Raw genomic sequence first — 19,064 nt, 5'->3', positions numbered from 1 at the left:
TAGGGATCCACCGTTACTAGTTAGAATGCTCGTGTTCTAGCAACGTTGTCAGATCCTACTATCGACTGCGCCAATTGTTATATCACTGATTTTAAAATTAACTTTTTTTAAAAAATATTTTTATTATATAAAAATCAAAAATTACAGTATCATGACTTAACTTAAAGAGTCTAATCTAATTAATCTTCTACAATAGTTTTTGTTATCCTATTTATACGTAAAATATGCCGATTCAGTGGGAACAGGCATCTTGGTTGACCGTGTGTGTGGGTGTCTGCTGATCCGGCGTCTGGGAAGTGACTTATCTGGTTTAGATAAGTGTTATTTGATCCGGTGAGAACCAAGGACTGGGTGACTTTGTGAAGGTGACATTTGTTGTGGGAAAATTGGATATAACATATATTTTTGAACATATTCATCTATCAATAGGCTATAAAAAATATAAAACTAGAATTTTGTCCCTGGTTTTATTGCAGGATTTTATGTTTTTTTTGTTGTTTTGGCAGAAAGATGGCATAATACCCATATACCTATCTATATATAGTTATGTTTTTTAATATAGACATTAGGTAGATAGATGAAATTACTAATTTGTTATTGCCTTTAAAGAATTTTGAAATTTATTTAGATATTGATATCTATGTATAGTTAATTTTGTCTTCCCTAAAATTTGGTCGATAATTTTTTTTGTTTTACCATATTGCAACTTATAATAAAATATATATAGTAATTGGCACCACATATTAATTTATTACTGTAATTTTTTTTGCTTTTTGATTAAATATCAAATACTTATTATAAATTGCCTAATATATGCCCAAAGGGAACAATGGATTTCATTACTCGAAATCAACACAATTAAAAAGAATATATTTGTTTAGATCACATCCTTAGAAGTGATTTATTATACATATAAGGAAGATAATATTATCAGTAGCCAGACTTTATTAAAAAAATCAGCTCTACCTTAAAGGTAATTTTTTTTTAATATATTTTTCTAGTATAAAAAAATCGTCACAAAAAGTATTAGTGTTACTCATATAAGCTTTATTTATACCTAATACTTATTAAATTAGGTATGTGTGTAAAACTATTTTTTTACTAGGATTTCTGATGCACTGGTTAAAAACACAGCAGCCGATAATTCAGTTAATTTACCAAGTGATTTACCCTTCAAAGCTGCAAGGGTAGTTTTCCTGAAGAGTGCAAAAACTTCTTTAGCTTCCAAAATGGTATATAGTACAAACAGTGAAGCTAATATAGACAAGTATGGATAATTAAAATAAATTAATATTCTTGATACACCAAATTTTGTATAATTACAGATCTGATCATTCATCATCAACAATAACTGCATCTGAGATTAATAGTTACTGTGGGGTCTAGGTCAACAATTACTATTTCCCATCCAATCCGTTTTTGTTTAACTGCTACACATTCCCTGACTCTGCCAAGGAAAAGGTAAAAATACACTCAAAATAGACATCATTATAGCACATTTAAAAATTATTGCTCAATTCTTTCTCTAAGTACAATTAAGACTTTTATGCCATGTATCATCTTATTCTATATATCTTATTTAAAAGTGATATAGTATTTTATTGTGTTATATTTGTAATTAAATACAATTAATCAAATATATGATATTTCAAAGATTCTTTATAATAACATATATTTTTTATTGATCAATTGGATTTTCATAATACATTTTTTTAATTTTTTTTTTTAATATTGGTAATACTATATTTTTATGTATATTACTCTAGGGTAAAATGAAAATGATATCCTAAGGCTTTTTAAAAGCTAAATCACTTTTCGTAGATTGCAATAAACAAATTTGCGCCAAAGAAATTGAATTAGATGTCTCAAGTTATTATTAAAATACTTAAGAAATATTACATATATTACATATTTTCTTTGACTTGTAAAAGTACTTGTTTGTATATTACTACTAATAAACTATCTAATCTAATCTATTGTACATAGTCTTTATTCTTAGGTAAGCTTTGTTTTTTAGTATAAATTAATCTGATATAATAATTGGTATTAGGTATTATATAGGTCACTGTTAAATGTCTCAAAACCATTGTATAGGCTAAATACTCATAATAAAAATCTTATAACCTATAAAAAACCTGCACAATTTGAACCTCCTTGTAATTTTAACTCTTTCCGCTGAAGCAATACTGTCCCTTTGAAAAAGTCAGCACCATACAAGTATATATTATGTGATTTAAAGTAAGTGATGTAAAACTGAGTTTTGTATAATATAATAATTATAATAAAATTTTGCAAAATGTTAAAAATTTGTGTCTTAAAACATGATTTATTAGGAAATCTATAATATATTAATAAAATATTTTATTTCTATAAAAATGCTTTGACAAAAATGCTGCCTTTTATTAGGACCTTCCTCTAACGAAGTCCGTTAAAAAAACACATAAATAGCTCATAAATGGTAATATTACTTATATTTAAACTCTATAATAATTAATAAAAATTTATCAGGTAAATATTTGTTGACGACGTCACTGCTAGAGAGTGCTTGTATCGGTGGCGTCAACAATGCGTTCTAGCGGCGTTGCGATGCCATTAACGTTTTCTCGTTGCTTCGTACTTTATTTTCATTTATTTAACGTATATTGACTTCGATATAGAGTATCTTATCAATTTATTTTTAAAAAATGCTTGATATTTTATTAAAGGGGAGCAGTACTATTGTTTTAAGTTTTCGGAAAAAACTGAAAACTTTTATGATATTATAAAGTGATTTTTGCCATTTCTCTATAAGCATTTGGCATCATTGTATCAGAGATGTTGCAAGCAAACAAACCTGCCCATAGTTCCACGGCATGCTACTACTAGCCTTTCAATGTTCTAAGCAACAGAATGACTTTTTTTCATAAAAATTTAGTGAAATGATAGCTAAATAGGCCAGTGAAAACCGTATCTCGAAATCTTATTCGTAGCCTCAAATATCGAAGAAAGAATATTTAGTTATCATATAATTTTAATAAGGCGATATTACATCGATATTTATTGTTATTTATTTGTCTTTTTTCAAGGTTCAATGATAAAATGTCTTAATTTAATAATTTTTAAATAATTAAAATATTCTTTGTTCAAAAAATTTAAAAAAAAAACGCGTAGGGGCATAATAATCAATTGCATATAAAATGCAAGTGCAAGGTAGGCAGAATATGAATATGAAGAGTAGGCCATGGAGGAAAAAACAAATGCCTAAAATCAACTTGTCAACAAATATTAAAATTAGGCAGTCCAATTTATGTTTGTTGCACACATAAGTAAAACGTTAAAACTATTAAAATGCCTTTTACAAATGATGAAGCTGTCGATATGATTGCGGTATATTTTGAATGTCTTCAAAATGCGGCATTGGCTTAAAGGGTATACAGAGCTCGATATCCAAATCGGCGTTTACGCGATACGAGAATTTTTTCCGCGTTTAGTGCGAAATTTGCGTAATACTGGCAGCTTTCGACCAGCTCAGTTGCGAAGACACTCGGCTAGAACAAGGGAAGACAATATTATTAATGTCTTAGCATACGTGGAATTCAATCCCCACGTTAGTACGAGAAAAATGTCTCGCGCGTTGGGTATATCACGTACTACTATTCTAAACATTTTAAAGGATCATAGGTAAATTTTTATGCCACAAAAAATACTACTTTACATATTTCGCAATGTGTTTCTTTCAAATTTTTAGACTGCGCCCATATCATATGGTTTTTACATCAAGCCTTGAATCATGGAGACTTTGACCGACGGTTAGATTATTGTCATTGGATGTTGGGCAGTATTAGGGAAAATAGAGCATTTTTATCCGAAATTCTTTGGACAGACGAGGCCACTTATAGGAGTGATGGAAACATTAATTTGCATAATATGCATTATTGGTGTGACAACAATCCTCACTGGTTGCGGGAGGCCCAACATCAAGGCCTTTGAGTCTCAATGTGCATGTGGTGTGGCATTCTGGGCAAAACTATTGTAGGTCCCTATTTTTTTGATCAACCACTAAATGGTGCCGTATTTCTTGATTTTCTGCTGAACCAATTGCTTCTTTTATTAGAAGATATACCCCTGCAATTACGACGAAATATGTTTTTGCAACTAGACGGTTGCCCAGCACATTTCTCAAGAAATGTGCGAGAACATGTAGATTTAAGATTTCAACAGAGGTGGATTGGGCGAGGAAGTTTTTCCTTGGCCACCCCGATCCCCAGACCTCACCTGTTTGGACTTCTACCTATGAGATCGGTTGAAAGATATTGTTTACCAAATTCAACCAACAACTAGAGACGACATGAAAATACGAATACAAGAAGCCATTTACAGCCTGTCAAGAGCAGAAATTGGAGCTGCTGTAATGTCCACGCATAAGCGGCTCCAACAATGCATTAAGTTTGATGGAAGACAGTTCGAGCATTTAAGGAGGCATTAGTTTTATTTCAAAATCGGTAATTTCTGTTATTATGCCCATACGCGTTTTTTCTTAAACTTTTTGAACAAAGAATATTTTAATTATTTAAAAATTATTAAATTAAGACATTTTATCATTGAACCTTGAAAAAAGACAGATAAATAACAATAAATATCGATGTAATATCGCCTTATTAAAATTATATGATAACTAAATATTCTTTCTTCGATATTTGAGGCTACGAATAAGATATCGAGATACGGTTTTCACTGGCCTATTTAGCTATCATTTCACTAAATTTTTATGAAAAAAAGTCATATTATTGTGTTTAATTTTTTGGAGAATTTTGCAATTTTCTGCTAATAGATCAAAAAACGCGCTCTAGCGGCATTACTAAGAATTAGACATATCACAGATAAGACGGATTTGATGGAACAATAAATGTTTTTTCCAACGAGACCAAGTTTGTTAAAATCCTTTCAATCGTTTAGGAGTTACAGCTGTTTATTTAAAAAAACATTGAATTACCCCCCACCACTCTATTTTCATAGATACGTCACAAAGTGTTAAACAAAAATTACTCGAGTAAAGCTGAGCTTTAAAAGGCATATATTTTTTCGTAACATTTACTAAGTAGATTTCAGTTAAAAATCACCTAAAAAGTTTAATATGGCGGTTACGCTCCCTGACGACCATCTTGAAAATCTAAAAATATTTTTACGGTATTCTTTTGGCCACTTTAGTCATTAAATTTTTTACCGCAAGTCTCTACGATGAATAGTTTCCAAAATACAGCACTTTGCATTCTTGTCTGGCCACCCTGTACATACAGAGTCATCTGAATTCGCTACAATATAATTCCTCAATGACCTCCTAGATATGTCTCAGATATACCCCATGATTTAATACTAGTGGTAGTTATAACGAACCAAAAATAAACTTATTATGACTTGCTCTTTCACAAAGATCTACTCAATACTGATATTGACATCCTTCACGTGTTTTTATTTGGTTTACATGGTGTGTATCTGTCTGTGAACTCCAATAGTAGCAAGTCCTGCTCAAAAGTTTGATCGTGTTGACCACGTAGTTGTGCTGTTAAAGCTTGATTGTTACGAATATGAGTAGCTTTCAATCCTACCAGGTCTGGTCGCACCCAGAAGGTGGAAGGAATCCAGACATCTTCGTAAGCGTGGAGTGCCACAAGGGTCTGTATTAGGTCCTTTTTTTTCTTTTTTATGGCAACGACCTAAGTTTACCATGGCATGGCCAAGTGGTTCAGTATGCGAATGAATGGCACACAGGCCAAAAAGTACAGTTAGATCTCTGATTATAGAGAATCTTCGTAATGTTGGAGTTATATTATGTGTAATTAACTTGCCTTCAATAACATTTCATTTTGTGTTTTAACTGTGATGTGCAAGGTCTTCTGTTTAAACGAACAGCGCCAATGATATAGCAGGGATGTCGTCCATTTCTGAGCCTCTTTATTTATTTGAGGGAGTTTAAGATTTAAGAACCATGTTTACCAAGACTGAGCTGGGAAGATTGTTTGCTCGTTCAGTTTATTTTGCCTTGATAGATTCTCACATCAGGTATGCTCGTTTTTTTGGGTTCTCATTTTTATCATTTAGAAAAAAATCATTAAGGTATAGTGTTGGTTTGGAGATGTAAGTGTTAGCCTGAGAGGCAAGGTAAACTTTTTTTTGTAACTGAAAATATTTTAAGATTTCTCATTTTGTATACTGGAAATTGCAGCACTATAAATCCGTTAGAGCACCATCCAACATTAGATATAATATTTATTAAATAAACAATTTACCTCTTCCAACTCTCACCTCCTCACTTACAAGAAACCCTCTCATATTAATTAGTAGCAAAATTTATAATTATGTGTCTCTATCAATTAGGATCCTGTTTATCAAGTTTCTTTTTTTTATTAGCTCCAATCATTTTACAGTTTGGTGTTAACTTTATTGTTTTGACATATCTTTATAATCTCAAAATTGAATCCTTTTATATTTATTGTAAACTTAGTAATAAAAGAAATGTTGATTTGGCCAATATATACAGCAATTATTTCGGGTACTTTGCATAAGATTTCCATAAAAATGGTAGATGGGTACCAACAAACAAATTAGTTGAGATCCTTTGGTGTTTCAGAAAGTCATAAAGTTGTATGGACAATATTAATAAAAAATAAATTTGTAAACTGTATAGGTATATAAATACTTATATATTATAGGTTTAAAAAAAAAATCTCACGAGTCGAAATCAATCACAGAGCCGAAAAAGTAGTATTTTCTAGGTACAAACAGAAAAATAATTATGTAATACCAAATAAAAGATTTTTTCTGAGAAACTATTGAAGTGGTGAATTATATTATACTTTATAATATAATTCACCACTTCAATGGAGAGTGACAAGGGCGTCTCCGTATTTGATATACCAAATGTGTGAACGTCTCTTAAATCATTGAAACGATCATAAATGCAAAGCAAATAATAAATCCAAATGCATGTGACTAATAAGTAAGGAAATATTGTGCACGGAAATATTACAAGGAATGATATCTCGGTAATTGGTGATCCAAAGGAAAATGGCAAATCAATTTAATCAATACGAATAGTCCACCATACCGAAATTAAAAGATAAGCTGGAGAATAGAGAAACTTGAATATACCGGTAAGATTCATTCTAGGTAAATAAATAACAAGCACAGTTCTTGCATTGATAATATTCCAGCTAATATAGTAAAAGTGCTAGTATCTCATATTAATCCTGTATTTGTGTTTCCCGATGAATAGCTCATTTAAACAGGGAGTCTTTGATGATCACCTTAGGATTGCATTGTAATACTATTATATAAAACCGGCAAACCAGAGATAATTCAAAACTATAGGCTCATCAGTCTTTTATCTGGATTAAACTTTTTTATTAATTTAACTATTTGACTTGGCTATGAGTAAAAGATAAATGAGTTTGATTGTTTTTTTTTTAACTGAAACGGTATACTTTCAGTTTACTACCGCAATTTTGGGATATTCGGCATCTGCCCAGATGTGTCAAAGGCCTATGATTGTATTGAGAGGGAACTTTTTTTAAGTTTAGTTTTCTTCATATTTATCACAAAAAAAAAAAAGAAAAAGTAGGAATAGTGAAATGTGAGACAAGAGATTTCTACGATTTAATGGAAAACAAAATTGTTATAGCTGATGGAAGTATTTAAGGACATATTTTATAGTGTTTACAATTTAGGTCAATGATGTCTACATTTCATATACATAACGTAACAGAAAATGATAATAATATTCTTTGTAGGGTTAACAACTTAACCAAAACCAATATCATAATATTTCTAACAAAGCTTGAATATAATGCAACATTTATGGATATAAATATTGATAAATTTTTCTGATCATATTCTAAATTTTTAAAAAATTAACTCAATTTGCTATGCCATTAAGGTATTTATAGTGTAAATATATGACACACGAAAAATTATGTATGATGCAAATGTTCAGTCATTAGTCAAGTAGTCATTGGTCAGGTATTTTCTGAGGTAAAAGCAGTGACACTAAAGAAGTGTTTATAGCGCAAGAGACAATAATTATCAGATCCATAGTTTCAAAGTTGTAGAAGTATCATTTAATCTGATTTTTTTTTGCAGTTTATGTTCTATATATTAATGAGATGCTGATCATCGCTGTTAGAAACAGAATCACTTTTAAGCAATAAATACTTCATAGATATAACACAAGGACACAAGAAGGACCAGATTATATGTGTATCGAGATCTTTAACAATTTACAAAATAACAGAAATATTGTTGGAACTATCAAAATGTTTAAAAATAATGAAATACTATTGCACAAAAAAACACGTTTCTATTGTGAGTTAAATTTTTTAAATAATTATTTATTTGCAGTGAGATTGACAATTTTATTTTGTTGAAAACCTTAAATATGTCAAGTGATACTGATGGGACCAGTGAAGTGGATGTTGACAACACGTTTAGTCCACCTAGGGAAAGGCTTCGAAATGGACACTTTAATTCTGAATTAAAAGAAATGATTTTTAAAATCTATAAGGTAGAGATCTTGAAAAATCCTGAAATGTCCCTAAAGAATATAGATAAACAAGTTGCTTCTAGAACTGGACTTAGCAGTTAAAGTGTGTGACGTATTGTTACGAATATAGAAACTCTACAACCATTTCAGAGCCTAAGATAAATCAAAATCGTACGAATAAATTTGATTCTTTATGTCAAGAATTTTTTTACACAAAGTAACACAACTTTTGAAGACTCTATTTCAAGCATTACCCCTAATAAATGGAGAGAGTGTGTGGAACTTATCCAACAAAATGTGGGACCTTGGCAACATTATGGACAATGCGATCCAACTGTGATCGATTTATGAGAAATGTCTACCTCCAGTGAAAGTAATGATGCGACATGAAAATTGAACGTGAATTGTCAGTGAACTCAATACTTGTTGTTAACAAACAAATTTCAATATAACAAAAAGACTATTTGTATCAACGGAATTCCTGAAATAAACTATTAGGGTTACAAAATGTGTTTTTCTTGTATAAAATCTCAAGGAGAAAGATATTTTTGAAAAATAATCTGTGGCCTCAACATATGCCGATAATGCACTCCAAATGATTTCAGTTCAGAGTTCAACTGCATGCATTATCATAGATGATAAAATTTATGTCTATTTATTTGATATACATATATATGTCTGTTTAAGTCAACATCAACCATTACTCCAAGATATTTGGATTCATTGTTACAAATAAGATTTAGGAATTTGACATTTATGATCCTTTATTAAACATTTATATAGATAAGATAAAAGCATCAGATTTATTAAATTGCTTGAAAATTTTTTAAGTTTTTTATTTAATTGTGACTTACAATTATATTCTAAATACTATTAATGCTATAAGCAAACTCATGCAATTTAAGGATTATTAATTTTCTTTGGCCTCCGAAGTTAGAAAATGGTAAGTAATTTTTTGAAAATTTCAGGACGATTTGTTTAATTAAATTGTATTCGTTTTATTTAATTGTATACAGATGCAAAAGAATCAGCAAATGAAATCGAGCTCGACCAAATTTCGCATTATTGTCACGCCATAGAATTAGAAACAAGAAAACATATTTTTTTTATGAAAGTAGAGATAACATTATTGAAGATGTTAGAGTAGAATACAAAATAGAATTCTTTTTTTTATGGATATTTTACAATTATGGGTGATTACAATTTACCTGAAGCCCTTTGGAACAATATTGACGTTCTGAAAACCTATCCTTAGGCTCATCCTGCAATTGATTTGTCTTATAGTTTTGCCTTTTTGGATATGAGTTAGGTTAACAGATTGGGAAATGTCCATTGCGTATTTCTGGACTTGGTATTTACTAATGTTGAAGGTATTGTGATCTCAACTGCTACCTCACATAGTTTTAGTAGATAGTTATCATCTGGTTTCATATAATGTATCTATACCTGTAAATAGTAAGAAGACGCTTCAATACAATGTGCAATATTATGATTTTAGAAATGCTAATCTGCAGTCTGTCTAATATGTGGGGATCAAATTGATTCGGCGTTTAAAGTATTTATTATGCATTTTACCTTTACATTTCTATCAAAACCTATAAAAGTGGTAGTTTTCCAAGTTGAGTCTCCAGAGCTTTGGAGACCTTCCGTCCACAAAAAAAAAGATAATTTTGTAGTTCAGTCTAAGGTAATATATAAGCATTTTTGTTATTCAGTTGTCTTCCCTTAGAACAGTTGCTGACTTTTTTGATGTGTTCTTTGAATCTGTTTACACTAATTAAGATTTCGCCACTATGAACAATGCTGATATTTCTGACACTTTGGATGTTAGCAGTTTTTCAATAGAGATAAAGAAAAAAAGTAGAGAGGTATATGAACACAGTCAACACTTCAAAAATCCTTGATAAAAAATCCTGTTCCTGATGTTTGCACAATTCTCCAATCAATGAGTTTCTTTTAAATACCTTTAAGTATTGACCTTTTCTCGATGTAATAATATGCTCTCATTTCCACATAATGTTGATAAGGCAACAAGGAAGCTAAACATTTGGGTGCCGTGTTTGATCAGAAATTAAATATTCATAGCCATATAAATGAAATGTGTAACAAGCCTCTTAGACACATAGGTTTTATACAGCGTTATAATAAAGATTTGATCTCCTCCTGAACTTATGAAATTTTTGTATTATACATATGTTCGCCCGAGTATTGCTGTATAGTGTGGTCTCCCAATTATGATATTCCCATTCAAGATAATGAGCAAAATACGTTTTCTAAATATTGCTGTTGTTGATTGATAAAAGTTGCAGTCTTACTTGTATTCATGGCAATTTTTGGTAATTTAGTTAGAATTAAGACTGGCATACGCGGACTAGTGATGGTCACGGGTAAATTCGTGAACAGCGTCTGTGAGCGAATGCAAGTCGCGTGCAGGATAGTGGAACAGTGGTGTCGGGAGACAGGGCTGTCGATCAACCCCGAAAAGACCGAGCTCATTCTCTTTACTAAGAGGCGGAATTTGAGGCTTTAAACCTCCCATTATGTATCAAAATCGCCTAACTTTGAGGCAGCAGGTGAAATACTTGCGAGTCATTTTAGACAGCAAGCTCACGTTTAAAACTTACGTAGAGCAGGCAGTAAATAAGGCAATAGTCCTAATATGGCGATTACGGCGAACAATAGGTACAAGATGGGGTCTCAAACCCCACGTTCTCCAGTGGCTTTATACCGCAGTCATACGACCGAGGATCTCGTACGGATCCGTGGTATGTAGGCCAGCCGTATTGAAGGTCACCAACGCCCAAAAGCTGACCAGACTGCAAAGACTGGTCTGCTTAGGAATTACTGGAGCTATGAAAACAACGCCTGCGGCATCACCAAATATTCTTCTTGGGCTACCGGACCTCCCAGTCTGGATTGAGAGGGAGGCCATGGCGGCCTATAAGAGGATGAGAGATAGCAGAGGGTGGCGCAATGTTCACTTAGGATAAGGCCATATGACGATTGCTCTCAGGATGTGTAAGAACATACCAATTCTGACATCCAGATGCACTACAGAAAGTGGCACACTAAGGGAAGACGTGTCAAGGGAAGAATGGCCGGCGAACCAAATTAAAGAGCCAAGTGGTTTCCAGGCCTGGTACACAGATGGATCATGGATGAAAAGCACCAATTCAGCCGGAGCCGGAGTGTACAGGATGGAAACGAACACAGGGGAATCCTTCCCGCTAGGGAAACACACCACAGTTTTCCAAGCGGAGGTGTTTGCTATACTCGAAGTAGCGAACAAACGAGAGGCATTGGAAGGTAACGGGGGGATTTGCATCTACTCTGATAGTCTAGCTGCCCTTAAGGCGATTCAGAAACCCAGGGCCAGCTCAGCGCTAGTCCAGGAATGCAGAGACGCATTGGAAAGGCTTGCAGCATACAAGGAAGTGAGACTGAGGTGGGTCCCAGGACACCAAGGTGTTGAGGGCAATGAGCGGGCCGACGAACTGGCAAGACAAGGTTCCGTTAACTCCTTAGTAGGCCCCGAACCTTGTCTCGGTCTTAGCAAAAAACAAATATCCCAGGCCCTTAATAATTGGGCCTGGGAAAAAACAAGGAAGAATTGGAGAAGGACAGAAAGATGTAGACAGGCCAAGGAAATGATACCAGACTCACCTAAAGCAAGACGACTGCTAACAAAGACCCGACAAAGTATCAAAGACTTGGTGGAAATCCTGACCGGGCACAACAGTCTAAACAGGCATCTACACCTTCTTGGTATAAGAGAAGGCCCACTCTGTCTGAATTGCGGTACAGGGGAGGAAACTTCATACCACATACTAGGTATCTGTGATAGGTGGAGTCGCCTGAGAAGGAAAATTTTCGGAGCAACGACACTCCAGTGGGAAGATCTTAAAGATCTGGACTGGGACAACGTCAAGTCTGGAGGCGTAGGTGATTCTGGGGTTGGCGAAAAGGGAGGGCGCTCAGGCCTACTTACCGAGCTTTAGCTCCCCCACCCTTACTACTACTACTAGAATTATGACTTTAAATATATTATACTATCCTAATATAAAATGATTTAATTTTAGATTGTAATACATATTCTAAAAATGGTGTTACCGTTGGATTAAATTAATAAATATTGTTGATCAAGCAGTGAATGCATTACATATTTGATTTAAACTTTCGAGAAATTATACTAGTTGATGAAGAATGAGCCGAATTAAGTCGTGCAGAATTAGCAGATGAAATATTCTTAGTTTCTATACTTTTGCCTAAAAAAGAAAATTCACTAGAAATACTACAATTTATCAGTAAATAAAATATATCACCAAATCTTGGATTTGCTATTTAGTTTTTTGAACAATTTCATTTCCTGTAAATGTTTTTTTTTTAATTGGGATTACTTGCACACATAAATTTGATAACCATTGTGTTGAGAAATAAATAAATCTTAAGTTATAAAATATTGTAAGGTGTAAATCACGATCTCAGACGTTAAAAAATAAATCCCATGTTTTGTATATTTAAAACAAATAGACGGCAATATTCTGCTTTGGGCGGCGTTATTACTAGAGTGAGCCCTGCAGAGGATATGTGTTAATTATAATGAAATATTATAAAAAAACTTTGTTAATAACAACTTATTTTTCTCTTAATCTAAACTAAAGGGAACTACACAAAGTATCGGTCTCAAAAGTATTTATTAATTCGAACAGTAGGTTACACGTGTTTCGCTCCTATTAAGAGCATCATCAGACCTAAAAATTAAAAACAAAGAAACTAAATACAATAACAACCTTAAAGTAAGATAAAAGATAAAATCCTTAAAAATCGACTACAAACAATACATGCTTAACGGTCACATTATACACACACACTAAATAAAATAAATTCTTAGGATGTGATACGCCACAAGTTTGTAAAAATCTTGTGGAGGTTTATAACTTACAATTAGCCCCCCACACACGAGGATGGAGGAATGTGCCAATTGTCCCGCTATTTATGTAGGTCAGTCAGGCAGGAGAATTTCGACTAGAATACAAGAACATTTGAGTCTGGTAAATAAGTTTAGAGATACTGATACTATTGAGATCAAGCCGGCCTTTGCTACACATTTATTCTCCTCGGGCCACAATTTTACTGTCTCTTGATAATGTATCAGTCGTGGACGAATGCCAAAAAAGCAGAAAACTGGACCTTCTAGAAGAATTAGAAATCACCAGAGCAAAAAAAAGTCCTAGACTGTATTAACGACGTTTTTAATATTGCCTGATATTCTCCCTTTTTATTAGAAATATCTCCAAGGGCCTTAACGCAGTAGTTTACATTGCTTAATTGACGTGTTTTTCGAGACTAGCAGTAGGTTCGAATCTCGCTCAGGACAATAATTTTATATTTTTGTATTTTATCAATTTTAATTTAGTTGTTTTGGTTTTTTACAAAATTGTGGCGTATCACTTTCCCAAAAATGTATTTTATTTAGTGTGTGTATATAATATTACCGTAAAGCATGTACTGTTTGTAGTCGATTTTTAAGGTACCAATTTTATCTTTTATCTAACTTTAAGGTTGTTATTGTATTTAGTTTCTTTGTTTTTAATTTTTAGGTCTGATGATGCTCTTAGCATGAGCGAAACACGTGTAATCTACTGTTTATACTATTAATTAATAAATTCTTTTGAGACTGAGACTTTGTGTAGTTCGCTTTTAGATTATTAAATCTAGGTCTCTTTGAGAAAATGGATGACTTCTTTCAATTATTTTTCTCTTGCCTAAAGAAGATATATTTTAAAACTATTTTGTATGGTGTGCAATCTCTTGTTTCTGCTTTTAGTTTTGCATATAATAAAATCTGTGAAATCGGTTTCTGTTTGTTGAAAGATAAATAAATAAAATTGTACTATATTAGTTATTTGATTTTAAATTGGGTGATATTATTAAATTCTACTCAATTCTATTCAACAAACCTGATCATCACATTCCTTATAAGGAAATGCACATTTTTGCAAAAGCCAGTAGAATATCTGTGTGATATCACCTCCACCATACTCCAGTCTTACTCTAGTGTTTGGATGACAAATTCCATCTTCCACACAAGAAACTGATGTTTTCTGATCTCCCACATCTATGACACATGCATAGCTCAATCCTGAACCAAAAGTTGCAGACACATGATCCTGCACTAAGAAACAACTACCAAACCCCATTGTCCCAAGGAGCAAATACATTAGCTCTCTTAAGTAAGTCCTATTATACACATCTGGAACTATAAGTACAGCCTTATAAGTTTTCAGTTCTTTTAAGTTGATTTGTAAATGGGTTTCCATAATATGGGACCAAATTGCTTCTAAGTCTGCCAATATACTGGTTATCGAGCCGCCAGGACTTGAGTGAACATTAAAATCACCTCGTTTATAAGGGAAATGGATATTATATGCTTCTAAGGGGCTCAAGCGAAAAATATCATTTCCAATTACGGTTTCACCTTCAACTTTTACCCAATCTCCTCCGCTATCACCTACAAACAACAGTTATTATACAGGATGTACGCGTTTTTTACACCAGTCTTAAAGATTATAGAGAAACTGATTTTAAGAAAAAAGGTTCATAAAATACAAAGGATTAGTTTCAGAGATATAGAATGTCGAAGGGAGTTCCTGAAAAAAATCACAACGAAAAATTATCTGTCTATTCTATAGTTGGAGAATGACTTTAATATCTGATACTGGTTTATAGTGTTAAAGGCTTCATTGTAGTGTAACGATTATCAGGGCAAGTGGTTTATTGTACTCAATGGACCTTTCAACAAGATTCTTTAAGATTTGGAGATGACATTTCATGCTATAACCTGGTCAAAACCCTTACTGTTCCCTTGACTGATAAAGGCCCAGTTTCGCTTTTAATTTAGTTGTGATCATTGGAGAGAATAGCTTGTACGTGTGAGACAGCAGACAGCAGGATAATAATTTGCAAGATTGGTTATGTCATCTCTTTTATACATTAAAGTATTAGTCGCATTGTTCCACTGTTGTGGTGTTTTGCTTTATATAAGACACTCACTATACTAAAACATTTTAAGACTCACCCAGTTTAAGAGCTTCAATGACCACTTTATTTTCTCCAGGATATTTGTATGTTTCATTTCAAAATTTGTCATTTGTATTTTATGAATAGTGATTTTTGGGATTTCCTCTGATCACTGATTGGGAAGCTTGGGAATCAGATCTCAGATAATTTCCCATTTATCTGTAGCATATAGCTCTTTATCTAAATTCTCTATTTTTAGAATTTCTTTTTTGTCAGTTAAAACTCTGTCTTTTTTGTTTTATAGTTTTAAAATGTATAATAAATAATAATAAACTTTTAAACTTGAAAAACTTTGAAGCTTTTGTTTTCTTTGTTTTGATAACCATACGTATATATCTTTCTAAATATTAACTGAAGTATTATTAAAAGAGCATCAATTTTTCTTCTTCTGGTTTAGTATAGAAGAAGTTATTTCTTTCTGCTTGGGTATACAGTGCTTCGTCCTTTTTCCTGTTTAATTTAATGAGCACTGCTTTGTTTTTAGGATAAAGTTTTTTTTAGTTAAATAAATATTAATTATTATAATAATCAATATTGTATACTGATTTCTTATCATTTTATTAATATAATATGTAAACATCTTAAAAGTCAGCAAAACATAAATAAACAAATTGAATTTTAATATATATTTAATTTTAATACTTAATTTATTGCTTTAGCTAATCATCCACGAGGCAAACAATTTAGGCAAGTGTAACTGACTGGATCATACATATAAACATTTTTTATTTTTGGTTTAGAGTTTATTGGTCATTGTTACTTAGTATCCTGTATTTCATTAATTTTTTTTAAATATTTTATTGAGCTTAGTTGTGGTATGCATATACTTGAATATTATAGATCAACAGACATGTGTTTCTAATGTGCTAAATGCAGAACAAACCGCAATGAAGATTCTTCAAATGATACAGTAAATCTTTGTAATTCAAAATACAGCACTAAGATACTTGTGTGGAGTTGGACCTAGGGAGCACTCCAAGCCTTTATACAGGGTGTCCGGAAAAAAGGAGGCCAATCCGCTGGCCACATATAGGATGAACCAAAATAATGCGACTTTCTCGTTATGCCATTTTTTAATTGGGCGCTCGGTATTCAATATACAGGGCGTCAAAATGAGAAATATAAAATCGTTATTTTAAAGTAAGTCGTAAGTCATAAGATATTAAATTAAAATTTGGTGTGAGGTGGTTTTTTGTAACGAGAAATTGAAATCCGTTCACGGATTCGCTATACATTGCAGAGGGCGCCACCTGCGGTATAATGCATGTGTTAAAAATACCAAAACTTTTTTCTACCCCTGTATAATAAAGTTCTAGTAAAAAATTCTAATTATCCAATCTTTTCTTGTAAAAAAAGTATTCTTAGCAAATGTCGGCCTGAGAATTCGTCAATTAGATATCTTAATTTTAAAATCTAGATACATTTTATCAAGTTAACAAAACAACGTAAATTATTTTTTCTAAATTAATGCTAAATTACTTATTATAATAAAAATCATAGAATAATAACCCTAAATTATTTGTTCTATGTAACCTCCATTCATTTGTATACACATACACATACTCTTTATTAAAGAAAATCTAAGGCCTTGAAAAATATCTGGTTTCAACCTGAAATGCTCTCCAGTGATAAAAAAAAAGAAAGGCATTTATTTCCAACAGGTTTGTTACCCAATTACAGAAAAAAATTTTAAAAATTACCAAAATATGTATAAAAATGAAAAATCAAAATGCTTAGCATTCTTTGTACTTAAAAAGACTATCTATATACATACTAGAAAGACTCTGCATCGCCTAATTACTGTATATTTTCTATAATGAACCTTAAACTGTCAACAAAAATATTGAACCGTTCATATAAATTATTATTAATATAATTCTGACACATTATATTAATAGGGGATTTAAACAAAATATTAGTCCTAGAGGGATTTACATAAAATAATCTAAAATGCCTAGAGTTTATTCTTGGTACCTGAAAATTTGCAATCGTCAGATCGCCAAATATTTTTCAAAGCCTTAGATTTTCTTTAATAAATAGGGCTCCTATGTATATACAAATGAATGGAGGTCACATAGAACAAATAATTTAGGGTCATTATTTTATGTTTTATTATAATAAGGAATTTAGAAAAATAATTAATGTTATTTTGTTAACTTGTTAAAATGTATCTAGATTTGAAAATTAAGATATCTAATAAACGGAGGCTCAGGCCGAAATTTACTAAGAATACTTTTTTTACAAGAAAAGATTGGGTAATGAGAATTTTTTACTAGAACTTTAATATATACCGCAGGTGGCGCCCTCTGCAAGGTATAGCAAATCCATGAATGGATTTAAATTTCTCGTTTCAAAAAACCCCCTCACACCAAATTTTAATGTAATTATCTTATGACTTACCCTAAAAAAATGATTTTATATTTCTCATTTTGATGCCCTGTATATTGAATACCGAGCGCCCAATTAAAAAATGGCGTAATGAAAGTCACATTATTTTGGTCCACCCTATATGTGGCTGGCAGATTGGCCTCCTTTTTCTGGACACCCTGTATTCAGGAGATCATTTTAAGTTACATCTCATGATGATCAGTATGGTTCATAATAAATATATGGGTTTTAGTAATAATAGTAATATGCCATTGCTTATCCCAAAAACTTCATTAACAAAAAATTCTATTATATGAAGAAGTAAAAATAAACTACCTGCCTCTGAAGTAAAAACAAAATGGAGAGTGATATATTTTTATTAAACATATTAAAAAAGTATTGTTGGCTAAATCCTACTAATCTCTTTATTGAGTTTGGTACATTTTAATCCTTTTTTATAATTTTTTTATATCATACATATATACTTTTTATTTATTTGCTTTAACTTATTTGATGCTTTGATTTTGTTTTTTCATGTGTAATTCCTATTTTAATTTGAAAAAAATTGACTGTTTGTCTTAATCAGTTTTTCTATAAGCATTAAGTCCTGCTATAAATATTTGGACAGCCTCTACATTAACAGAAATAGCTATAATTGTATACCAATAATTTCAGGCTGCACTCGTCTATTGAAGGCAGCTATTTGCTGTGGCGGTGTCGCATACCTTCTCCTACCATCTGACTGTAAACATGACTGCAAAGTATGTGAAATCGCTAGCCGAGCCTCATCAAACTCTCGGTTCTGGCTTATGTCTGCTCTCTCAGGCAAGAAAGAATCTGAATATACCTGATAAGCAAACCAGGAAATAAAAGAAAAATTTTAAATCAGAGAGAAGACCTACTTGGCCTCCAGGCTTGCGTTTTCTGGCTATTGCATGTAAAATCGTTACAGGGTTAATATCTGATGCTCTGCCGATACGTAAATTTAAAGATCCGGGGTGAATTATTACGATGTTTTTGGCTTGGACATGTTCTTGCGGTAAGTCAGGACCTGGGTTTGTCGCGTTTATCATTATTTCAATGAGTTTCTGTTAAAAATGTC

General features: G+C 32.1%; 1 protein-coding gene across 1 annotated transcript in view; it reads right to left on the bottom strand.

The window, feature by feature from the left end:
* LOC126750116 (actin-related protein 8) overlaps positions 1–19,064 on the bottom strand; it is a 40,306-nt gene that overhangs the window by 20,944 nt on the left and 298 nt on the right. The window contains exons 2-4 of the mRNA XM_050459624.1: positions 18,865–19,063; positions 18,626–18,809; positions 14,476–15,026 (exon numbers count right to left, since the gene is read on the bottom strand). Of these exons, the coding sequence (XP_050315581.1) occupies positions 14,476–15,026; positions 18,626–18,809; positions 18,865–19,035 (906 nt within the window). The 5' untranslated portion in view covers positions 19,036–19,063. The remainder of the gene's footprint in view (positions 1–14,475; positions 15,027–18,625; positions 18,810–18,864; position 19,064) is intronic.

This window comes from Anthonomus grandis, chromosome 2 (assembly GCF_022605725.1).
Source record: "Anthonomus grandis grandis chromosome 2, icAntGran1.3, whole genome shotgun sequence".
Lineage (NCBI taxonomy): Eukaryota > Metazoa > Arthropoda > Insecta > Coleoptera > Curculionidae > Anthonomus > Anthonomus grandis.
Note: the sequence above shows the minus strand (reverse complement) of the source record. Positions and strands in the feature narration are given on the sequence as shown.